This window comes from Syngnathoides biaculeatus, chromosome 4 (genome assembly GCF_019802595.1).
Source record: "Syngnathoides biaculeatus isolate LvHL_M chromosome 4, ASM1980259v1, whole genome shotgun sequence".
NCBI lineage: Eukaryota > Metazoa > Chordata > Actinopteri > Syngnathiformes > Syngnathidae > Syngnathoides > Syngnathoides biaculeatus.
This window is the reverse complement of record NC_084643.1, coordinates 11698260-11723961: the sequence shown is the minus strand read 5'-3', so window position 1 is coordinate 11723961 and position 25702 is coordinate 11698260. Positions and strand designations below refer to the sequence as shown.

Sequence of the window (25702 nt, the reverse complement as noted above, 5' to 3'; positions counted from 1 at the left end):
CATCCGACGACGAGAAAGCCATCAGCAAAAGCGCGAGGATGGGAAGAAGCGCTTTTGTCGTCGGCGGCGGCGGCGGCGAGCAACATGGTAACAAAATTCAGAGACTCTTTTTCTAAAACACTGTACGGCTCTTTTGAAATGGCATTTGGAAATATTCGGTCTTTATGGATCCCGACCCCTGAAGTTATCCATTATCGACGATCCAGAAATTGTCTAGCCACTTTGTTGAACGGGAAATCGTCCAATCTTCCGAGAATATTGCACGATTCCGTGTTTGCAGATGTTTTGAGACATTTATTTTTATTGTGAAAGGACACTGATGAATATTGTTTTTCTGACAAATATTATGGACCGAATCAGGAACCGAATGATCATCGCTTGACGTTTGTGGCGTTTCTGTGGCATCAATTTGACATTTCAAATTGTTTTCTTATCCGATTTGGCGATTCTCCTTTAAAGTGCGGCGTTGACTTCGTCGTCTTCTCCGACTTGGAGCAATTCAGAGGGATTTTTTTTTTTTATTTTTTTTTAATTTGGTTTAATGACGAGCAAGGGCAGCTGCTCCTCATCACAGCGCCGCAGCCTGCGATGCGGACTCGCTGACAGCTAATCTCATCTGGTGGCTCCACGTGCACCCCCCCCCCCCCTCACCACCAACTAGCGCCCCCTCTTCCTGCCGCCTCGTCCCCCGGGGGGCCGCCGTCCTCTCTCGGCACTCCGATGCACGTCTCAATTACACTCAATCAGGATGATAATTCGATCCAGAACCGGGGTGGGGGGGGGCTTGATTGGATGCCACTCAGCGCTGTTTGGGGGGGGGGGGGGTCACTGCCTTGATTACAGTGACTTAACAGTTTCATCAGGTCCAACGCATAAATTCATTCCAGCCCCCCCAAAAGCATTTTTTTTTTTTTTGGGGGGGGGGGGTGAGCTGTTTTTAATCCGGGAAAATACAACTATACATGATAAAAACATGAAATGATTTGAAATTTTTTAACAATTGTACGTGTGAGCAAGCACGAAGGAAGTCTGAAGATTTCAATCTTCAAGCTGCAATCCAGAACTTTTGGGTGGTGCCGAGCCCGCCGAGCCCCACGCGACAGGGATAGCGCAATGCCCATCGAGGCCAACTTTCTGCCTTTGCCACTGCGGTATTTGAAGTTTTCATATTTGGGCTTCATTTCCGGCACATCGCAGACGACGGCACGGAAATGACGCCAAAAAGTCAAAAGTCGCCGTCCAAATGGCGGACAAGGACGTTTTGTTTCCTTTGTCATGTTGGAACCGCGGCGCTGTTCTTTTGTTGTCATCCACAATTATAGCTCGGCCAAACGTTACAATAATAAAAAAAAAAAAACATTCATTCGTTTTTGTTATTATTAATAAAAAAAATTGCCAACACCGTCCCCCAATGACAGAAGATGTGCCGTTTTGGGTTCACGCTTCTAAATTCAAATGTTGACTTTGCAAGTTGAAATTTGGTGGCCACGTCTGCCTCCCCCCACCCCCCAAAAAAAAAAGGTTCAAGCAGATATTTTTGGCTCATTTTGTCCATTTTGCAGCAACATGAAATTTGATGGAAAAAGTCCCGAAAAAACAAAACAAAACTGTTTGGCTTCCAAGTAGACATTTCCTTCACAGAACCTGATGGTGGCGCTAAGAAGAGGCTGATGGAGTCACAGGTGGCAAAGCTGAATTATTATTATTATTTTTTTTTTGGTTCTGTTTTTGCTTCCTGTTCCCCCGGCAACGTCAGCGCCACGGCGTTTTCCGGCCGGCCGGCCGCCCGCCCACAAAGAAGAAGTCGCGGCGGGCGGAAAACCATCGAAATTTGCAGCCCGGCAAAAACTGAACCTCGCCCGTGTTTATCTTCACCTGCTGCAGGAGGAGGTTACTTTCGGCTTGTCCCTTTCGGGGTCGCCACAGCGTGTCATCTCAGATGAACGCACATATATGTTTGGCACAATTTTTACGCCTCATTTTGCGTCCCTTCAAAGACGAACTTGGCCCACCGCAATTGGAGGAAAATTCAGCCCCTGAAAAGGCTTTCTCGTCGCAAAATGAAATTTGGCTAGCATGCGGTGGAGAGTCGGTTAGGACGCTATGAGGTTACAGGTTCAAATCCCGGAGAAACGCCCCCTCAAAATGGACGACTGGGTGGATGGACCCACAAAAAGGCAAAGGACGGCTGCCGTTTTGCTTTGATTGAAGCCACCATTTGACACAAAACTCTCCGTCTGTCGCCCCCACGCCGTTCAGGGCGTTCGTTTTTGATTGATTGATTGATTGATTTATTGGGTTTTTTTTTGTTTTTTTTTTGGGGGGGGGGGTGGGTCATTTATTGATTCAATCCCAGACTTTGTCGGAGTTGCCGCGTTTGCAATGATTCCCCGGGGGAGGTGGGCTCACGTTTCCTCCTCGTGTTCACCGCTGGCACGGAGCGACTTTATTCTTTGCCCCCTCTCGCCCCGCATTTAAATTTAGCACGTCCTCCGAGCCAATTCGGAGGCGCCGAGTCCCAACGGGACCCCCCGGTCGGTCGCCGGGAGACGGCGTGACGCAAGGCGGCGGCGGGCGCTTTGAAGAGGGTGACGTCACCCCCGCATCGAAAAACGGTCCCGGCGGCAGTTTGGGGGGGGGGGGGGCATTTCAATTGCAGCCTGACACGTCCCACGCGTGTGCGGCGCCGGGAACTAACCGGGTACCGGTTACGCCGACATACGTCCACAAAGGGGCCAGAACTGTCCGCCTTCCACCACATTTGCATATTTGGACTTGGATTTACAGACTTGAGTACATTTTGGAGTCTGTACTTTTTTTTTTTTTTACTTTAGCTCTCAAGTAAATGAGTGGAATCAATATTTCATCCATTTGTCTGTTTTCTGAGCCACTTATCCTCACAGGGGTCAGAGAAGTGCCAGGGCCTATCCCAGCTGTCGTCAGGCGCGCCCCGAACTGGTCGCCGGCCGATCGCGGGGCACACAGAGACAGACAACCATTCACACTTTTCGGGGCAATTTAGAGCGTCCTCATAATGTTGCACGTTTTGGGGATGTGGGAGGAAACCCGAGTGCACACCCGGAGAAAAGCCACGCAGGCACGGGGAGAAACGCGCAAACTCCACACGGGCCTCGGGCCTCAGTCGTCAGAACCGTGAGGCCCACCAGTTGCGACACTGTGCCGAATACTCATCCCGAAATGTTTTTTTCGTCGATGTGCCGCCGCCACCCCCGCGGGGGCCAAAAGCACACCAGACCAAATTGGTTATGGAGGCTGTAAAAAAATGAAGGACGGCGGCGCGATAACGCTTGTGGGCCTCTGACTAGGTTACGCTTCGATTTTGTTCCTTGATACATTGATTACCTTTTACGAGCTAAATCATCTTTGGAGGCTGCGGGCGTGGCCGCGCTTACACCCGTGCGTGGAAAAACAACGTCTTGTCTTTCATGTTGCAAAACAACTTGTGCCATTGGTCGACTGAAGGCTAGCATTGTCTTTGATGTTGAAGAAAATCAATATCTTGGATTCGTTGACCACGCCCCCACCTAAGGGTGTCAAAGTCCTGTTTTGTCACGGGGCTTCCCTCCGAGGGACTTCATGGCCGTGAACCGATGTACAAGAATTAATGATATGGCGAATTGACCAATTTCAAACAAGAAGCCTATAAAAAAGATATTTTTCAATAACTACATTTCTTTTCAAAAGCAGTTTGGTGACCAAAAAAAAGTACTTGCAATATGTTCATGTTATTACAATAAAACACAATTAGTAATTTTGATTTGCTTCCGCTGGCCACATCGCATGAAGTGTTGGGCCAGATCTGGCCCCCGGCCCACCAGTTTGACACCGGCGCTGTAGAACGTTAAAAAAAAAAAATAAATAAATAAAGTATTTTCTTTCTGATCAGTGACGACTCTGAGTTGTGCTTGACGTTTACAAAACCTTGCATGCATCCAAGACTAAATTTGTCTTTGATGTTTCGCCTCTTCGTCGTTTTTTTACAGAAACGCAAATTCGATGTTTCTCTTCTTGACAATGAGCCAAGCTGTCTTTGATGTTTTCAAAAAGAAGAATTCCAGCTTCTTCCGAGATCACAATGCCTTGGATGTTTACAAAACGGTCGACTTTGGATTCTCGCAAGCGCGAAAACTGCCTCGTCGGAGGAACGGAACTCCGCAAGTGTGATGGGGAGTTTTCCCAAAAGAAAATGTATTTCAAATGTTTCATGGGTCATGCAAAAAATGAAACCCACAAAATAAATGTGTCGAAAGAATCAAAGCAACACAAAGCACAAAATTCATCGGAATGAAAACGTATTGTTGGCCGGTTGCCGTCGCCCGCGGTGATGGCAATCTCGTGCCAGGGCAGCGGAAAATTCACGACCGTCTTTCCCTGGAACGCTCGAGAAGGTAAATTTTTGGGCTTCTTTGGGATTATGGGATGCGCTGCGTATCGCCACGGCGTTGAAATGGTCGCAATCGAAAGGTTTCCGCGAGTCCTCCGTCGATCCCATCGAACCCGTCTGAATAGAACCGCCGATGTAGACTTGGATTATGCAGGCATTCCAACAAGAGTACTGGGCTGTTTTTTGATCGGTTTATGGATTTTGGGAGAGTTTTCTTGCGGCTTCCATATTGTACGCAACTACTCGAGACGAGGCGGCTTCGGCAAATCGGGACTCCCGTCGGCGCCCGATCGTTGACGTTGACGTTGACGGAAGAGCCGGATGACAAAGCGTCGCGCTCCGACGTCCCGGCATGAAAATGAGCCTCCGCAGAGTACGGCGCGCAATTATTCCGCAGCACGCCTCCAATGGCATTTTTTTTTTTTTTGGGGTTTTTTTTTTTTTTGTTTTTTCTCTGACAGAGTTCAATCAGTAACTATACATCAGGCCTCTCCCCTTTCTTCGACACAAACTCCATTATTTGGCCGTTTCCTGCTCCCCGGCAGGCAGCGCCGCCTAATAATTTGGGCGCCGTTCCCGCGGAACGCATTAGCGGCGACGCCTCGGCCCCTCCGCTGCGCCGCCGGCCTCATTGTTCACCCGCCGGCGGCAATTTGCGGCGGGGGCCGCGTTGCACGTCTACCCCGGAGAGCGCAGATGGATTATGGAGATGAGCGCGATTATTGGGCGGCGGAGAGGCAAACGCTTTGCCGGAATGCCGTCGAAAGGCCCGCGACAGAGCACAAAAGAACCCTTCAATTGTCTCCATTCTCAAACTTGAATGCGTTTCAAAGTTCTTCCGCCGGTCTCGGGTGTTTACAAAAAAAAAAAAAAAAAAAAAAAAAAAAGCAGTCAAGACGAAATTGTCTGCCGTCCGCAACGCTAGCCTCAGTGAGTTGAAGACGCTAAATGCGCCTCGACGTTTGCACGACCTCGCCTTCTAGATTCTTCGGAGATGAGATTGCCTCGGATGTTGAGGAAAAACGTTAAGCTCCATCCGCGGAAAACCAGATTGGAGCACGCTTACAAAAAACGGGCGCGTCTTCGATGTTGGGTTTGTTGAAAGTTACACATTTGTATTCACGTACCGTCGGTATCTCTACGTACATTTCCATGTAAAGAAGTGTTTCAATGATACATTGAAGTCGAGTTTATGTTCACGTCCTGTATTTCAGGGCAGTGTTGCAAAATGGTGCACAAACGATCCCAAAATATTCAACGTGGAATAAAACCTCGGCCTCCTTTCTGGTGAACGCGAAAGCCGACTGCCATGCAGAATTTTAGTGTGGCTCAGGCCGGCGGTCCTATGAGAGCCGACAAGTTTGTGTGTGTGTGTGGGGGGGGGGAATTCGCTTCACCCCCCTCCCGAGACCTGTGGTGAGAATGAGAAACGGAAGGGGGTCTCACTTGCAGAGGGCGTTTCGGCGTGCACGGGTGGCGTGGACGGCACCAAGGACGGGAAGAAGAAGAAGGATCTCAGGGAGCGCTCGGTGGGCAGTGGCGAGCGCTGGCCGGGCGGGTTGGTGGGCAGGTGCTCGCAGCTGCCCACGCTGCTGTGGATCTTAAGGTTCAAGGGCTTGCTCTTCTTCTTGCCTCTGGTGGGAGAAAACACGCCGGTTAGTGCAATCTGCAGAGAGAAAAGTCCCAAATCTCCCTAAAAAAGTGAGACAGACGTGGTCTCAGCGCTGTGGCGTGTTTGTTCTTGCACATGGAAGCCATGAATGAGCCTCCGTTGGGTGTTAGCCAGTCACAAAGGAGTCGCAGTTGACCCCCCCCCCCCCCCCCCCCCCCCCCGTGGAAAAGTTCATCTGAGTCGACCGACTGCCTCTGGAGCTAAACTACGTAAACGTGCCAGTGGCGCCGTTTTGAAAAAGAAAGCGCGAGGAGCGTGTTATTTTTATTCATCATTAAGAAACATTCAAACGAAGACCCCCGCCCCCTTGAAAAAAAAAAAAAAAAGTGACAAGACGACTGAGTCACGCAATTAAAGCGAGGAAGCGGCGGCGGCGGCGGCGGCGGCGGCGGCGGCGGCAGCCTGCAGGTTAGCGGTTCGCGCTCCTCCGTTACCCGCCTTTGTCAGCTATTCCGACGAGGCCACTTACGGGCGGGCGCCTTTCAAAAGCCAAAATGAATGAAAGAAGCCTCTTCATCCTCCTCCTCCTCCTCACGCGGGCGAGGGCGAGGGAGAGGGAGAGGACTCCCCGTTTCGGCACTCTTTCCAGCGGCTGCCACCATCAGCGCGTCTATTCAGCCTCGAGGAGACTCAAAGTTGCAGATTGCGGGCCGGCGATGAGCAGAAAAAAGACCCCGAGGACGGCGACACACCAGACGAGAGCCGCGTCTCGGATGCCCGTCAGAATCATCTTTTAGCGACCAAGTTTGCGTTTGGCGGCCAGAGGGAGATCCCGAACCCGAAGCCAAACACGGTAGGAGGGAAAAGTTACCAAAAGTCCCCCCACCCCACCCCCCAAAAAAATGCAAAATGCGACACAGCGACATAGGCTCAAAACAAAGGAAGGCTACATGAAAACATGCTAACGCGCAACGAGGCACGCCCGGACCAGACGCGAATAGGTTGGGAGGAGCCGATTGGTTGACCAAACGAACATTCGGATTCACTTTCTCTCAGGTAAACTTATTTGTTCACGTCGTCATTGACAAATTAATCAACATACCGTAAATAACACCTCACTCTATTACTCTTATGATTATTATTATTATTCAAAGTCATTTGTCATCTTTAATGAGGATCCAATCCAATTTAGTGACGGCCGTGCGGTCGCGGCGCAACCGCGTGCCGTCGCCATGACGACAACAGCGGCGCTCGCCTCAAGCCGGCGCCTCTTGGCAAAAATAGATTTTACAGCACCTGGTTGGCCCATGAATCAAAATGATGACAACAATAAAGATACAAATGACAGATTTTGGCTTTTTTAGAACGGGTAGGATAAAAATGTCTTCCCTTCCAACCAGCTGGAAGTCAACATTTAAGGCGCATTTTGCACGGCCACGGCCAAATCCGGCGCGGCGAACCAACCAACCAACCGTTGTCATGAAGATCAGGCACCGGGAGGTGGCGGCGCTTTGGATATGAGCTCAGAAAAAACTTTGAGGTGAAGATAAAGATCCGGAGCTCAATTTTGTCGGAAAGCAACGACGACGCTTCGAAAGTCTCCTCGCACTCACTCGGAAATGTTGAAATGTCGCACACACACACACAAAAAAAAAAAAAACGTTAAAACTCTTGAAAGTGTTTTGTGAAAACGCAAGAAATGTTGAAAGATTGTAGGTTGAAATGCTGTCGAAGTGTTATAAAAGCTGCTCAAAATGTTTGGAATATCTTAACCACGCTGTGGACGACGAGGCCGACGACCGTTCACCGTCGCGGCCAAACCGTGGCTGGAGCCGCGCGACCTGCGCCTATGCTAAAAAAAAAAAAAAAAAAAAAAAAGTTGGTATTGCTTTTCACTTCCAACTTTTGTGGGGTTTTTTTTGTTGTTGTTGTTGAAATTTTGGAGAGAGCGACTACTTCCACTGGATTTGACTTTGAACTGGGCATCGGCAGGAAAGTGCAGTCCTTATCGTTCTTTTCGAATGAAAATCCAATCAAGTGCGACCGGTCGGTCATTTCCTGTTGATTCACGGCCGCCGAGCTCGTTAAGTGCCCCCCATCCCGCGATGACGAGCGGCCCCTCCCGACTCGTAAAAGCCGTGCAGCCGCCTCCCCTAAACACTCATCTAAATTCACAGTCATGACTCCCATCGGCGCGTTGGCTGTGAGCGCTCGTTAAGTGGCACAAATGGTCGGATGAGGGACGCGACGGCGGAGGCCATTTGCTTGTTCTCTTCTTTTTTCGGGCTTCGTTTCGGGGAGGAACGCCGTTGGGAAGGGGGCGGAACCTCAACCTACACACAAACACACACACACACACACAATCGAATAATCGGCAATTTCGTCCGGCCGCCGCCTCTCGACAATCGCTGAGGTCCAGGAAGAGACGAACGGACGGACGGACGGACGGACGGATGGGTGACAAATGAAGGGATGGACGCATAAAGTTATCACTGTGTAAAAGACCTTTAAGGATTATTGTGGCCACTTCTAGAGCGGGGGTCTCAAACTCAATTTACCCAGGGGAGGGCCGCAGCCTCCAACAATTGCAATTCATTTTTTTTTTTTTTTTGGGGGGGGGGAACAATCTTCTCAAACCTTTTTTTTTTAATGTTCTTTGAAATTTGAACAACATCAGCTAAACGAAGACGCTGCTGTCAACAAGTGGTAAACACTTCTCTGCAATGCTGCTGTAAAATGTTTCTCTGATGTCAAAAAACGAAATCCCACATCCCCCACCGTGATTGGTTGGGCCGTCAGCTTCCCACACAATACTGTAAAAGCATTATTCGTGTAAAAGCCGAGGACCGCACTAACATTAGACTTTCGTATTAAGGTGGGGGCCACCAAATATTGTCTCGTGGGCCGCAAATTGCCCCCCGTCTGCCAGGTTGAGACCCCTGTTCTCGAACATGCCCGGGGAAGATTGCGCAAGACCTCAAATTATCGTAAAGAGGCATCTTCGTGATGGTCGTGTTTGGAGATTAAACATCAAGCCAGGAAACTCGATTTTCATGTTTCAGGGGGGAGGGGGTGGGGGGGGTGACCGACAGGTGAGCAAATCTGCCTCACAGTTGCGAGACCGCGGGCTCAAGTCCAGCCTGGCCTGCGTGGAGTTTGCCATGTTCTCCCGCCGGCTGGAGCGGCTTTTCTCCGGGTGGCCTGCGATCGGGGGAAGCGGTACAGAAAATGGATGGGTGGGCGGGGGCGGGAGACGGGGAGGGGGGCGCGCCAGCTGCTGCTTTCAAGGGGCGTGGGTGTGTTTTTGTGTATGTTGTTACGTGTGCATGCATTTGTATGTATGTACATGAGTGCGTGCACATTTCGGAAAAACCTGCGTCTGGAATGATCTCCGGCTGGATTTTTGTGGAGTTCTTTCTGACTTTTTTTCCCTCCTTTCCTTGGAGGTCTTCATTTGGGGGCAACTCCGTCAGGTCACCAAAGACGGAGCGCAGCCCAAACACTTGGCTAAAAAGCATTCTAGGAGGATGATAATTGCAGGTAACCATGGCGACTCGCACTGCCGACTCTTCCGTGGAAGAAGTCGCCACGAATTGGAAAAGTCTTTGCGCGCAGCATCCGTTGCCGTGGTGACGCGACTGTGGCACTCTTTCAAATGAGAAAAAGTGTGTGTGTGTGTGTGGGGGGGGGGGGGATTGTTGTTTTTTGTTTTGTTTCACAAAGGGTCAATTTGGTCATGAAATTGTGCTTGATTACATCATCCGTCCATTTTCTTAGCTGCTTATCCTCAGGAGGGTCGCGGGAGTGCCGGAGCCAATCCTGGCTGTCATTGGGCAGGACGCGGGGTCCGCCCTTGACCGGTAGCCGGCCAATCGCAGGGCGCAGAGACAAATATCCAATCGCACTGAGAATCGCACCTCCAAATTATTGTCTATCCTGATTTACTTTTGTTTTGATGGACAAAACAACTCTTCTTCTTCTTCATCTCCTCACTGGCACTGGCCAGCAATTTCTAGAGGCCCATCGTGGAAAAAAAAAGATGAATAAATCTGCAAACAGTGCGAGTGTGCGTGAGCGTATGACAATAGATTCCGTGATGAACATACAGGAAGTGCGTCACAGGTAAAGATTGACATCCGCCCCCCCCCCCCCCCAAAAAAAAAAATTTGACGTAGCTCCAAGCCAATGCTACAACATGCTAGCCAATCAGGGAACTGCTCTATTGCACCACACATACCAAGAGGCAGGATGTGCATCATGGCTTAAGATTGACATCCCTCCTAGCCAATGTAATGCCAGGAAGATTCTACGGCGATAGCCAATGGGAGAGCAGCTCTATTGCGCCGCTTTCAAACCAAGATACAGTACAGGATGTTTACGTTCGGTCGAACCCAGAGCCATTTTTCCCCCCTTTCGTATCCCGAATTTCTTCTGTAACTAGAGACAAATATTTTCCGGGGAGGCTTTTCTCAACCTGAATCTTTTGTCAGTAGAGATGTTTGTAAGTAGAGGTAGGACTGTGTATGTGCATGAATGGGAGGTGCTGAAGAAGAAGAAGAAACTTAAGCGAAATGAAGTTTTGGTCGACATGTCAGTCATGAGTAGTAGCACCAAAAAAAACAAACAAAAAAAAAAAACCCACAGGAAGTCAGCCATTTTGCTTTAAAGCAGACTGAAAGGCAAACAAGCGTAAACGAAAATGTAGTTTGACTGGATGAGATCAGATTTGCCACACATGCAAAACCCAGAAAAAAAAAAAAAAAGACTCCTGAAATCCCAGCGGACGTTTGCCCCGATGTTGGGAAGTCTGCGTTTGTCCACCTTCTCTCGCCGCCCTTTGCAGCCCCCTGCCGGAGCGCCACCAAGCGCTGACAGCTAACATGCTGGCACTTGCCGGAGCTCCCTCTCAGGGAAAGAACACCCCAAAAAAATAATCAGAGAAACTGGACCACACCTGCAGGTTTTTAATAAGCTCTGCGTGGCCTCGTTGCGAGCGAGCGTCTTAATTGGCCGCCACACGAAGCGGGACGCAATAACCCAGGGATTAACCTTTGACCCCGCGGGAGACATTCTTCTCGCTGCTGCGAAAATGACAATTGACACATTCTCGCATTGCGGAGGTTGGGGGGGGGGCGTTAGATTCCCGCACTCCTGCCTGACAGTGGGAAAAAAAAAAAATAATAATAATAAAAAAGAATATCGTTGGTCCGCTCTATAAAAATACCTGAAAATGACTTCAGACGCAGACGTTGCCTTGCTGGCCACGTGCATGTGCAGGCGTTGGTAAGTTTATGACACATTTGTAACCTGTTATTGCACAGAAAAGTAAGAAAAGCCAAAACGAAAGAAAGTGCAGTTGCATAGATTTTCATTCCGGTCGCGTTTCTCGTCAAGGTGTTGACGGCTCTGGGGGGAAAAACCTGCCCTTGAGTCTGTTGGTCCAGGTTTTTGCGGGTCCATCGGGTGCCGACCGGGGTCGGAAGAGTCCTGAAGGATTTTTAGCCAGAGCGGAGAGCAGCCGCCGATCTTCTTGATGGGCAACTCGAACGCTGACGACGGCCGGGGAGGTCCAAATGGCATTAGCGGACCTCGGAGGACTCGGGCGGGACGAGCGCGGCGAGCTCTGCTTCCTGACTTGCCGGCAGTGACCCCCACCCCCCCCCCCCCACACACACACACACACACACCCACACAGACGCACACGTTTGACGCTCAAATCTGATCAGCGTCGGCAGCGGACGCAACACGAGTCACGAAGCCGCCGCCTTATCTGTGGCCCCCTCCTTTGTTTACGGCCCACGTTGGACTCTGATCGGCCTCCGCTCCGGTCGTAAAAAGGTTGGAGCCGCGAACTTTGTCGAATTCGGAGATCGACTCAAAAATACGTCTGCTCAAATTGTGAAGACGAGTCAAACGACGTCGCGACCATGTGAGATTCATCCACCAATCAGACGTCATCCACGCAACGCGTGGCAGCCTTGGAACGACGCGCACTGGCAACTTCTCCTCAATGTTTTGGTTAGTTTTTTTTTCATGCCGAAGGCCTCCCGCCACCCTCGACCGGTCGCCGGTCAGTCGCAGGGCACGTGCTGACGCCGACAACCTTTGGCGCTCGCTCAGTGGGTACTCAACCCGTGCTGCCCCCCCCCCCACAACCCTGTGGAAGTACGTGTATGGCTGGGGTGGGGGGGCTTTTCGCACATAAAAGTGTGCATAGCAGTCAAATGCTGCATACAAGTAAGTCTTTGTGCTTTTGAAGGTAGGTTAAGATGGTGCAGACTACGTGGATGAACAGTGTGGCTTGAAAAGGAATGGAGCATACCAGGAAAGGGCAAAGATGGGTAAATATGTAGCGCCGTAAAATGTAGATGCAAAAATGAGTGAAAAGCAGCAAGTGCATCGAAAGTCACAAAAAAAGTCATCTGGGCAAACGCCAACATGCGACGCCAACCTGACTTCAAGCGATTGTGTTCCCCCGCGACCCTTGTGAGGATAAGCGGTTCAGAAAATGGATGCGTGGATGTTTTTTTTCATGGGCTATTACAGTACACCAGCAAATGAGCATTTCGAAATGCACGCCGATGGTGTAGTACCACGTTGTGCCACAACATGCCCGGCAGCACAAGATGCAGCCTGATCAAAGGCAAGAAGAAGAGGCACAGAAGGTCCGGCAATCGTTGCCGAAACCGCATCCCTTGCGAGGATTATTATTTGCTCCCTCCGTTGGTATGTGCTGGAAGGAGGGCTTCTCATTTGCGAAACACCGATTGCTCATTTGCGTAGGCTTGTCTATTGAATTTCACGCTACATGTTAGCATTGTGCTCGGGGATGCTTTTGAGATGGGGTTTTTTTTTTGTTTGTTTTGTTTTTTTTTTTTTTTTGGTATTTACAACATTGATTTGTGTTTGTCTTTTTTTTTTTTTTTTTTCAGATTATTTTGGACTGAACTTTCTTTTCTCGACTTACTTTAAGGTGTGCGCGTCGTCCAGGCGGTTCCCCAGCTGGAACTCGTGCGATTTGCTCCGGTGCAGCGCGGTGAAGCCCGGCAGGAGGTGTATGAGCTTCCGGCTGGGGGGCGGCGGCGTGCCCGGCGCCTTGACTTTGTTCCTCCGCCTCACGGGCGGCGTACCGGGCGGCGTCATGGTGTTGAACACCAGCGGCGTTCGGGGGGGCGTGTGGCCAAAGCGCCTCTGGCAAGGCGAGGGCGGCAGCGAGCGGCGCCCGCAGTCCGAGGCGGCCGCCGAAGGCCCGTCCGCCGTCAGCCGCTCGGCGTACAAAGGAGACGCCGTCGGGGTCGGGGTCGGGGTCTGGGTCTGGGGGACGCGGCACGTGTGCCGGTTGTACTTGGGCTGGACTTTGGGGCTTTGGGACAGCTGGAAGTGGATCCACTGGCCGGGCTCGGGCTGACACACGGGGGTGTTCTCCTTGCCCGACTCGGAGGTGGGCCACTGGATGGACCAATCCTGTTTGGCCTGGCTCCCTGCGGGGGACACAAACACAGTTCACGACGTCTTTGGCCCGACGGATGATTGTCGTATGCTAATAACTCTCTCCTCTCATATAGGAAAGCTGCAAACCGTCGAACGTCAATTGCTGAGCAGTCCAATGAAAGCGGGAAAAGGCCGTGGCAGTAAAACGGCGAACAGGAACAAAATGGTGGATACACGACAGCTGCCAAATGGGAAAAGCAGTACAAGTGTGTCCAGAAGCAAAATGCGACACGACCATGTACCAAAATGGTCACCGAGAAAATGGGGAGAGCAGGAAAATGCTGGATACCCATTAAATATCGTACAACTGCAAAATGGTATCCAGCAATGCGACAGATGGGTCGGCAACAGGATTGCAGTGTGCAGTACTACAACACTGGAACGGTAAAATTGTGTGTACCGGTCAAAGGTGTGCAGTGGTAAAATGGGGTATGAATCTGCTGCTGGTCTATGAATCGCTAAACGGTTTTCTGTCGTGGAAACGTGAAAGAAATGCTGACGGAATACAAACCCAGAACATCTCTGACGTTGACCGACTCGGGTCAAATATTGGAGGGCGGAGTCCAAAGCAAACGTGGCGAAGCAGCATTTGCAAATAATGCTGGGAAAAAAAAAAAAATACGGAAGAAGTTCCCGACCGAGGTGAGCTCAGCCCCGAGTGGAAGAAAGAACGTTTTGAAAACTTGCTTTTAAGAGTCGTAATATTTCTTCCACTGTACACCGTTTTTAATTGTACTCTGATTTTTGAACATGTATATATTTTGATGTCAATTTTATTGTTTTTTAAAGTTTAACCTCTCTGCATTGGACTCCTTTTAATCATGTAAAGCACCGTGAGTCACCTCGTGTATCAAACGCGTGATACAAATCAATTTGCTTTGCTTTGCTTGGTAACAGGAAAGTTGTGCAAATGAAAGAAAGTGGAGCTCAGTTAAAAGGATGAAATGATGTGTAGCACAGCGATGAAATGGCGTACGGCGTTGCGTGTTCCAGTAAAGACTGCAGACTACGCAGGTCAACTATGTCCTTGTCCAAGATTTCGTCGGCCGTCAAACGGTGAACGGAAAGGAAACGCCGATTCGCATGTAAAGCGCGTCTGACGACGACCCTGCTTTTGTTTTGCTTTTTTTTTTCTTTTCTTTTCTCCTATTCGGACGAGCGGCAGCCGACGGATGACAACACAGAAAAGCAAAGTGCAAAGATACGTTACCTCCGTTGCTGTGCAACTTCTCCTCCTCCAGTTGTTCTTGCGAGGGAAAGAAAACAACAACAAGGAAAAGTCTCAACGTCATCCAGCGAGGAGAAGGTCAACATTTACGGTGGATTTTTTTTGCCAGCGGGGCCGCGGGACTCCCCCGACCTCAACCCGATAGAGAAGCCCTCGAGCATGCTTTACTCAAGCGCTGCCGTCTTCTGAAATCCAAACGGAGACCCTCACCAAGGTCTCACTGTGATCTCTCTGTCACTCCTTTCAAGAGTGCTTGAGCAACGTTAGATAACGTCTGAGCAATTATCGCCACATTTTGGGCTTTCTCCCGTATGAAATCTCCTTCATACAAAAGGCAACTCGTTCTCTTGACGCGTTCCACGACTTTGTCAACAAAGGAACTGGGAAAATAAAAAAATAACAAACGGGACACATTGGCCCGAGTTTGTCTGAACAAGGCCAGCTTGGAAATTGCTGTCATGACTAAAAGATGTCAGCAGATGGTAACGTTGCATCGCTTTGGATTTCAGATGAACAGATTTTGAGTAGAAGAAAATGTCCGACTGTCACAAAGGAGAGAAAAGACAACACGCTGGAAGTCGGACAACGTGGCGAAGTTTAACGATGGCACAAAACGGGCGTTGTCGCGGGAGGAAGCCACCGACGTTCAACCCGAGTGGGCGTTCGGAACGAAGGCGGAAAAAAAACTGCATCGCTATCGTCTCGGTCACGCTAGTTCGGCATTTTCATCCCCCCGTTTTTGATCCTTTCATTTCTTTTTTTTTTTTTTTTTTAATTTATGTTTGTTTCACCGCATCTCGCGGGAGCGACGAGCATCAAAAGCGAACTTCAAACACAAAATCAACACCAGCAGCGTCAACTGAACCCCGAAGAAGAAGAAGAAGAAGAAGAAAAACAGACCTACCCATTAAAAGGTCCCGACGGAGCTCGCCAACTCGGGGCGACAGAGGAGCCGCAGGAACGACCCAATACGTAGTTGACTCGTAAACAAAACTTGACAATTTAAGGAAGCGAGACGTGCGTCGTCCGGAGGAACTTGACGACTTTGGGAGGCCAAAATGGAAACTTTTGGGGCTCTGCTCTTCGTTCTCACTCAGACCAAGATGGCCGCTGTCATGCCGGAGATGTGCCGAGCGCCGCCCAGCAAATTTCCTGGCGCCGACGCCGACTGGCTTCCCGGGGCTCAACCAGCAAAAATTGAAATTTCGTGCAGGGCTGATACGAGGAAGTATCGGACACGCCAAATACACTTGCAAAAGTCCCAACAACGGACCAACACAAAGAAAGTAGAACAAAAAAAGTTGTGCGGAACAATCGGAAATGACAGCAACAAGTATTGAATACTTGTTGGGAGGTGCAATCGCTGCAAATTGGGGCCGCGATCGCTAAGTGCAAAGCCAACCGTGACATACACTCAATACACACTCAAAATCCCATCCATCCATTTTCTGAGTTCGCTTATCCTCACAAGCGCCTATCCCCGCTGTCACCGGGCAGGAGGCGGGCGGGACTGGTCGCCAGCCAATCGCAGGGCACGCGGAGACAGACGGCGGTCGCGCTCACAACGGGGAGAACACGCAAACTCCGCACAGGATTGAACCCGGGTCCTCAGAACTGTGAGGCAGAAACTCTACGTGCCGCCTCCTGCCGCATAAAATGAAAAAAAAAAAAAAACCCAAACCAAAAACCTTTCCGCTGGAAGTGTGCGATCGAGCGAGGAAACATTCGCGCACGGCCTTTTGCGCTCCACGCGTGGATGATGAGTCATCCTCTGCGCCCGTCGGAGCGCACACGCCATCCCAAGAGTGGAGAAATTCGATTAGTTTCCGTCGTGCGCCAGGCGGCCGGGATGCCCGCCGCCGCCGTGCCTAATCCGGCAGGATTGAAACGGACACGTTTGATATCACCCGCGAGCGTGAGCCGCCCCCGCCCCGGATGAGTCACGGGGGGGGGGGGGGGGGGGCATCTGACACGGACGTCCGCCGCGAGCCTCGGCCTTGAAAATACTTAAACGGGACAGCAAATCAAAAGAAAAGCCCGAAGGAAGCCCTGCGGCAAAAAAAAAAAAAAAACGACGACGGCGACGTGGGCCGCAGAACGCGATGACGGTCACGAGGAGGTTCTGCTGAAAGGACCGAGAAGATAAAGCAACGCTTTCTAACTTTCACATGACGACCGAGTCTCTCTTTGCAGACGGAAAATCTCTTTATAGAGTCGCACAGTTCTGAGGACCTGGGTTCAAAACCCGGCCCCACCTATGTGGAGTTTGCGTGTTCTCCCCCGGGCCCGCGTGGCTTTTCTCCGGGTGTTCCCCAAAACTTTTTTTTGTTTGTTTTTTTGTTTTTCGAAGGCTCTAAATTGCCCGTTGGTGCAAACGTGAGCGGGAATGGAAAGACGCGGACACGGTTACGTCCTGAATCAATTCGGCTCGGGAGGTGTGCGGACCAACAAAGTCCTTTTTGTACAAGCTGTGGTTCACTGCCATGTTTAAGCAATAGCGACCCAAAAGAATGTCTTTCTTTGTCAAAAGATGCCGACTTTATTTCTTTGCAAATTAAGTTGACGAAAAAAAGTGTCGGTACAAACTTGTCCATGAAAGCTGATTCGGATTTTGATTCTGATTCGATTTCTAAAAGGTTTCCGGCTCTTCTGTTTGTTGGGATCAACTTCTTCACTCTCAAAACAGGCCAGTATTTTCTCCAAAAATATTGTATAGATTTGGGCGGATGTTCCGACAGTTTTTGCAGGAATTTACCTGTGTTTTTTTTTTTTTTTTTTTAAGTGTGTTTTGGTTTTTGTTTTTTTTTCTTTTGGCTGATGGCAGCCTTGAGAAAAGGCCTCAACTGTAAGAAAAAAAAAAAAAGCGTGACAATTTGTGCTTTCAAAGCTTTTAAGACAGCCGTGAAGGAAACATGTCAAACGTCTGCCCGGTTGTGTCGAGCATTTATTATTTGACGAATTGACTTGGCCGCTGCTTGGTGCAGGCGTCCCTAATGTTGTGTCCAGCGGGCCAACTCGGGAGAGGAAGTCGACCTCAACACCGATTTCGTTGTTGTTGTTGTTGGATTCCACGTCTGAGCCCGTCCGAAATGACTTTCACCAGCGCTGGTCAGTCATTTGTTTAACGACCTTCTGTTGTCAGCGTTTCAATGAGGGGGCGGGGGGGGGGGGGGGGCGGCAGGCTTCATTTTGCGACTCAACCACGTGCCCCCCCCCCCCAAATGCGGAGTCGTATTCAAAAATTCGCAAGGAAAGATTTGCGTTGGAGTTGGATTATTACGTTTGACTGGCAGCCACAAATTCGATTGGTCGAGGTCATTTCCGACGGGCTTCGCGAAAGACCAACGGACGGCAGCAGGTGGCGCCGTCGTGTCGCTTTGGAGCCGAGATCGGCACAGCTTTTCAGTTGAGCATCCACCACGAGGCCAAGGTTTATGCGCGTGGCGGTCCGACAGAGGACGTGTACAAAGACGGACTTTTTGGAATCCAAAACATCAAAATCAAACGCCGGCCACGCGCTGGTTCCGAGTCGCTTGCGCAGCAAAATGAAAGCGCTTGCATGCTTGTGGGGAGTCTTGACGGAACTTCACCTGAACTGATTTTCTGAATTTGAAAAAAAAAAAAAAAAAAAAAAAGAAAGCGTTTTGAAAAGTGAAAAGTGCACTCGACTGACTGCGTCTCCTGGTTGAAGACTTTGACAGCGCACCACTGACACCTGCAGGAATCCATCGGAACAGCAAGTTTACGCTGTACATCGACGTGTAAGGACGTTTACCAGCACATAACGTGCAGTAGCTCTAGAAAGTATTCAAACCCTGACATTTTCCACATTGCGGACCTCAAAGTCACCTTCCAACAAGACAGTGACCAAGAAGCTCACAGCTGAACGAACAAAGGCGCGGCGAGCCCTGACCTCAACCCAATTGAGCATCCGTGGAGGGACCGGAAAACATTCGCCATCCAACCCGGTAGAACTGTTGACGATCCGCGAGGAGGAAAGGCGGATGATCCCCAAATCCAGCCGTGAATAACTGCGACTGCACCGGACTCAAAGGGGGGGGGGGGGGGGGACGCTGCTAAATATGGAAGGGCTGAATACTTCCATTTTTAATACGTGTGCAAAAATAAAAAAAAAAAATCACCAATTTGATTTTTTTTTCCCTGTCAATATGTGCACATTAATGAGGAAAATGTAAACTTAAACGATTGTAATAAATGGCTGCAATCGAACAAAGAGTGAAAAACTTCAGGGCCTAAAAACTTCCCGTACAAACTTTATGTACACATAACTTCTATGATACATCGCTAGATAGACAGATGTCTGTGTTTAATCCTCAAGCAAAATGTATTTAAAAAAAATTCAAATCAATATTGCTCATAAAATCTATATTGTTATTTTTTGTCTGAGAAGTGATAGAAATATGTAACGTTTGCGTGTCGAGGGAAAAGTTTTTGGAATGAGAACCTTCAGTCAATTTACCACCTGGCTCAATTAATTCCATTCTGCGTGGGGAGGGGGGGGGGTCACAATAAAGGCTCAGGAGTTGTCCTGCTGCTTTGTGTTGTTTGTGCGACGCGTGTCAAAGTTGAGCTCAATGTTTTTTTGTTGTCGCTTCAGACTTCACCAAAAGGGTTCCGTGTGGGCGGTGCTCTACTGCCCCCTTGTGATCATCTGCCGGCATTACAAGAGCAGGGCAAGCGTGGTCTTTGTCGCCCCCCGGTGTCTGACCGGCGAACTGCGCAACCGCGATGAACAACTCCGGAAAATGCCGTCGCGGGGGGTCGCTTTTTATCATCAACTCCTTGGGATAAATTTTCCGATCGGTGAGAAGTCACGCGAGCCACAAAGGACACTTCGGGCACACTTGCTGAAATCAATTTGGGAATATTCCGGAAACGGGAAAGGTGGAGGCGGCTCGTAAACAACGACGACTAATGGAAAGCAGGTGTGGCTGCTAATTGGAAGCAATTAAAATGCTGACGTCGCGGCGCCCACGCAGGAACAAAGAACGCTTCGAATCGAGGGACGACGACGGCGACGGCGACGACGGCGGCGGCGGCGGCGGCCTCTCGTCATTGCGGGGGAAATTGCAGCTCATTTTCAAATTATAGTTTGCTTGTTTGTGCAATGCACAGCTCGCACAACAGCCATAAAAATCACCTGCGTGTGTATATATATCCATCCATCCATCCATTTTCTTTGCCGCTTATCCTCACAAGGGTCGCATGAGTGCTTGAGCCTAACCCAGCTGTCAACAGGCAGGAGGCGGGGTACACCCTGAACTGGTCGCCGGCCAACGGGAGGGCACATGGAGACAAACAACAGTCGCACTCACAATCACACCGACGGGGCAATTTCGAGCGTCCAATTAATGTTGCATGTTTTGGGGAGGTGGGAGGAAACCGGAGTGCCCGCCCGGAGGAAAGCCACACGGGCACGGGGAGAACATGCAAACTCCACACAGGCCGGACCCGGGACTGAACCCGGGTCCCCAGAACTGTGGGATCGATTCCCACTCAGTGATGGTGTCACTGACCGGCGACCAGTTCAGGGTGTAATCCGCCTTTCGCCCAAAGCTCGCTGGGATAGGTTGCAGCTTTCCTGTGACCCTTGTGAGGAAAAGTGGCTCGGATAATGGATGGATGGATATAGATACAGTATATACATATATATATATACATTTATGATGGTTGTGAGTGCAACTGTTGTCTGTCTCCATGTGCCCTGCGATTGGCTGGTGACCAGTTCAAGGTGCACCCGGCCTCCCGCCCGTTGCTAGCTGGGATAGTACTCTAGTACTCCCGCAACCCTTGTGAGGATATGCAGCTCAGAAAACGAGTGGATGGATAGGCTTCTAAAGCAAGTGGCCCAATTCAACGTGTCCACCGACGGAGTATTTTCCGGTTTTGTTCAGGGGGTGTGTCGGGCGCTAAGCTCCACCCACCCGTATTAAACGGCCTTTTCCAAACTTCTTTTTTTTTTGTTTTTCTCTCGATCGATTGCCAACCGAAGGGTAAATGGTGTAAAGCGATCTTACCGAGCTGCCGCGCCCTCCGGAGGCTGTCCAGGGAGGCGTTGAGGCGGGCGCATTCCTCGCCGTCGGCGCCGAACGTTCGCAGCAGCTCGCACATTTGCTGCTCGCTCATTTCCAGAAGGCCCTCCAGCGTCACGCCGGCGGCGTTCATGTCCTGTCGCGCGCCGCCACACAAACGCGTTTTCAGTCGCCGGAACTTTAAGGCCGCTTGCTAACTTTTTGCAGAAGCTAACATCATGGACAGGGTGGCAGGCACGGCGGTTGCCCCCACAACAGAAGCGAAATATTTGAAAAGTGTACGGTAATCGAGCATTTGGAGGGGGGATTTCCTGATATTTTTGCCGGCGGCGGCCTACCCGCGTGACCTCCTTCCTCAGGTTGACGATACGGAACCAGTGGCCCAGACGAGGGAAGTCCTCCAGCTCGGCGCTGCGCTCCTCGAAGGCCACTTTGCACTTGCACGACAGCTGGCGGCTGAAGTACTTCACCAGGTTACCCTGACGGGAACACGCACCCGATTGGAAAGCGATCGGCCATATTTGGAGACCGACGTGAAGGAACGCTCGCGCGACTTCAAAGAGGGAAAAAAAAAAAAGTGGGAACGCCACAACGCAACACAACCGTCGATCAGAGGTTATCAGGACATCTGCGGAAAAGGTGCGATTCCGGAAAGGCGTCACGTCCATTTCTCCAACGTTTCGGGTGAAATTCTAACAGAAATTTCGGGTGGATTTCTGGGAAACAAAAGTAGGAAACAAATCGGTGCCGAGAGCCTCACCGGAAACGAGTCCCCCAGCTGAGGGGGCGTTCGGTACCCCTTAGACCCCCCCAGGGACACGGTGGAACGCTTTCTCCAAGCCCCCAAAACACATGCAGACCGGTCGGGCGAAGGCCCGCGCACCCTGGAGGACCGGGCCCGAACCCGTACCAGGCCGACGTGCTCAAAAACACAGAGACAAAATACAAATACAGGCGCTGATGAGGATGGGGGGGGGGGTCCTAAGTCGCCAGGTCCATGCACGTTGCCCCCCGCCCCCCCCCCCCCCCCCTTTCGGTGCTTATTTCCACACGTATAATTTGAGGAAAATCCCCCTTGAAAAGTCGTCCTTTTGACCAATTCAACTATTGGAATTCATCAGTTGGTCTCCATCAAAAGGTCATGAAAAGAAATTGCTCCCAAATCATATTTTTCAAGCGATTATTGCCAAAAAGGCCTCAGCGTTTTGAAGTTGAATGATTTGCAAGTTTTCTGAAGATTCTCCGTTTCTCTTCTTCTTCTTTTCCTTTCGGCGTGTCATCGTTTTCCATCGTGGCCTATCTGGTGCATCCTCCTCTCTAACACTGCCCACTGTCCTGGTGTCCTCCCTCACGTCAACCTTTTCTTTGGTCATTTTTGGCCTGGCAGCTCCAATCCTCAGCATCCTTCTACCAACATGCCGACCCTCTCTGGCCTCCGGACCTGTCCAAACCATCCAAGTCTGCTCTCGCTCTCTCAGCTAACCCTGTCTCCAAAACATCCAACTTTGGCTGAGCTCATTCCTAACCCGAACCCAACCCGGTCGCGCCGAGCGACAACCTCAACGTCTTCATTTCTGCCACCTCCAGTTCTGCTTCAGCGCCACCGTCCGTCTCTAATCCGTAGATCGCGGCCGGCCTCGCCGCAGTTTTGTAAACTTTGCCCGTCTTCATCCTGGCGGAGACTCTTCTGTCACATAGAACACCAGACACCTTCCGCCAGCTGCTGCACCCCGCTTGGACCAGTTTCTTCACTTCCTTACCACACCGTCCGTTGCCATCTCTTCTCCCCGGAGCTTCACTCCCCCCTCCGCCCTCCGCCCTCCGCCCCTCTCATTCACGCTCATAATTTCTGCTAATCTTCATTCCTCTCCTTTCCGGTGCCTACTTCCATCTTTCCAACTGTTCCCTTCTTTCACTGCAGATCACAATATCATCTGCGAACATGATGGTCCGAGGGGAATCCAGTCTAACCTCGTCTGTCAGCCCATCCTTTCCCACCGCAAACAGGGAGGGGCTCGGAGCAGATCCCTGATGCAGTCCCACCTCCACCTTAAATTCTTCGGTCAGACCTACGGCACACCTCGCCGCCGTTCTGCTGCCCTCATACACGTCCCGTACGACTCTGAACATATTTCTCCGCCGCGTGCAGTGGCACAGTTCCTCTCCTTGGTACTCTGTCATCGGTTTTTGTCGAGATCCACAAAGACACAATGTCGCTGCTTCTGACCTTCTCTGTACTTTTCCACGAGCATCCTCAAGGCAAATAATGCACACATGTGCGGTACCCGTTCTTGTTATGAAACCGTACTGTTGCTCGCAGATACCTGTACTTCTGTCCTGAGTCTGGCCGCCACTTCTGTTTCCGATAACTCAATGTTATTCCCCTTATAGTTTCCGCAGCTCTGGACATCGCCTTTGTTCTTAAAAATGGGGACTGGCACACTTTTCCGCCGTTCTTCTGGCATCTTCCCTCCGGCTAGTATTCTGTTGAATAAGTTGGACCAAGTGCCTTTCCATTTGTCATCCTCTTCAGTGCCTGTCTGACTTCCCCCTTGCTAACCGTTGCCACTTCCTGGTCTTCCTTCTCTCTGAAGATTCTCCTGACATTTCTGGAAATTTTTAGAACTTTTCTGCTCTTGCTCGATGCGCTGGTCGACTAATACACAGGCCTGCGAATGTCTTCAGAGTTCCTTTTTCTTTCTTTTTTCTTTTATTATAACTGTAAAAATAAAGCAGGCACAAAATAAGTTAGCTCCACGACCATGAAGGGGATGTAATATTGATTATTTTTCCAAGAGAATGATGTGGGTTTTACTGTTACCGATGCTAACGTTAGCATATCAATGCTAATTGGGCATTATTAGTTTCGGTCATACTTTTGTTTGAGTGCGTACTGCGATATTTTCCGAGGTGAGATCGGCATCACACGACAAAGCTTGTTTGTCCCGCGTGGACGCTTTTGAAATGAGCCAGGCTCGATTACAGCACGTCACGTGCGGGGGCCTCTTTAAAAAGCATTCGCCGTGTTGGCCGTATCCTAGGAAACGGGCCGCAGTGAATCTCACACCGGTGCAACACTTCATCCCTGTATTAATCTGGCGGGAAGGGGGGGGGGGGGGGCGCGGAATATGAGTAGCGGCGTCACGTCGTAGCTGTTCTGATCCAAGCCTGCCCCAAAATCCGCCAACAGACAAAGGACCTGAGTCATTACCGAACTAGACGTACAGCGCAGAGAGCGTTAGCAACTTGTTCAAAGACACTTTTGAAACCCAATGTAAAGGAACCTTTGAGCAAACTACCTTTCAGAGGAACTCAGCCCTGGTCGCTCGCCAGTTTCATTTTCATGGAAATCGTGAAATGGACGTGACCCCAAAACGTCAGCCATCTTGTTTGAAAGCGGGCATTTTGGGTAAGATGACCTCAGGAGCAACCTCTGAAAAGTTGGGGGCAAAATTTCAGACCCCGACACCAGTTTCCCCGTTCGATGCAAGTTCTGTCCCGACGCGACGCGGGAAAAAGGCTCAAGGAAGTGAAGTGCAACTTGTCGACAGACGCAGTACGACCCCGGGAAAGTAGAGAAAAAGTATTGCTTTGGTGCCAGTGAACTATGTTGACAGCAATTGTGGCGCTTCATTGAGTTGCCGAGATCAAAGTAGTGATTTGCCGTCAACTGGTGGCATCGGAGGCACTTTTAGGAAGTGGGTGTCAATTATTGGGGAATTTGGCTCCTGTCGTGGGGGTCGGTTCAACAGGTACGAGACCGAGTGTACCGTTTGGTTTTGAGGTATCAGATGTGGTTTGTGCGGAAATTGTTACGACAAAATGTCGCAATTTGCTTTCAAAGTCTGCAACATGTTGCGACCGACGCGGACGCCAACCGCCGACTTTTACGGCATCCGCGCGCCATAAAAGGCCACCCCGGCACACTTTATGGCCGTCTTAGGGTTTGTTTGCACGCTCACAAGTGCTCCACGCTCAAGCGAGTCTGAGAGGATCGCTCGGCCGCTTTCAATGGCGCTCGTTGTCTGAGTCCGCCGGCTGCTTTATGGACCGGAACGACTGCTCCGTCCGTCTCGGCGAAACAACAACGCGCCACATTTTGTAACGTCCCGATACGTCAGTTCTCACTCCCGTTAGCTAGTCTATGGCGTTTTGCATTCTAGGTGCCCATTTAACCGACGGATCTCCATCGGACAAAACGGTAGCTTGGTTGAGGATTTTGGCCTTGAAATAATGTCAGCGCGCCGGAGCCGATCCCAGCCATCTTCGGGCGTACGCCCTGAACCGGTCGCCAGAAGCAAACACGCATGGACAATTTAGAGTCTTCAACCAGCCTAACGTACCCGGAGAAAAGCCACACTTGCAGGCACGGGGGAGAAGATACAAACTCCACACAGGCGGGGGCCGGGATTGGACCCGGGGCCTCGCAACGCTTTCAAGGGGCCCCACCGTACAGTTGAAAGTAGAAATGTACTTTTACTTTTGAACATTTCAAAGTCCGTAATACTTTTCGATGTATTTTTCTACTTGAAGTATACAAGCGAAATCAGCACTTCTACGTTTTCAATCACTTTTACTTTTACTTTTGACTTTAACTTCTGGTACAATTTTTTTTACGTTGTGATACATACTAGAAGTAGAATCACTACGTCACTGCATCCAATTACCGGGATTCAGTCCTTCTTTGACCAGAATTTCATGTATAATTGATTATATTCAATCCTTGCTTTTGTACAAGAGTAGAGGCAAATTATACAGGAATACACTCCAAACATAATTACTCCTCTCATCATTCTTACTTTTAGCGAATTACTAAGTACAAACTACCTTTGTACTTGAGTACATTTCAGTTTGTACTTTTTACTCTGACATAATGTACATGCTTTGACTATCGTGTATAACCGACATTGCGT

General features: G+C 50.2%; 1 protein-coding gene across 8 annotated transcripts in view; it reads right to left on the bottom strand.

Annotated features, from left to right (window-relative positions):
* ksr2 (kinase suppressor of ras 2) overlaps window positions 1–25702 on the bottom strand; it is a 44545-nt gene that overhangs the window by 16878 nt on the left and 1965 nt on the right. For 6 of the 8 annotated variants that reach the window (XM_061816387.1, XM_061816381.1, XM_061816386.1 and 3 more), the window contains exons 2-6: window positions 21128–21268; window positions 20775–20925; window positions 14719–14754; window positions 12985–13498; window positions 5852–6039 (exon numbers count right to left, since the gene is read on the bottom strand). In XM_061816387.1, the coding sequence (XP_061672371.1) occupies window positions 5852–6039; window positions 12985–13498; window positions 14719–14754; window positions 20775–20925; window positions 21128–21268 (1030 nt within the window). Of the gene's footprint in view, window positions 1–5851; window positions 6040–12984; window positions 13499–14718; window positions 14755–20774; window positions 20926–21127; window positions 21269–23113; window positions 23509–24088; window positions 24176–25702 lie in introns of those variants that run through there. The other 2 variants (XM_061816385.1, XM_061816384.1) reach the window with 2 other exon arrangements.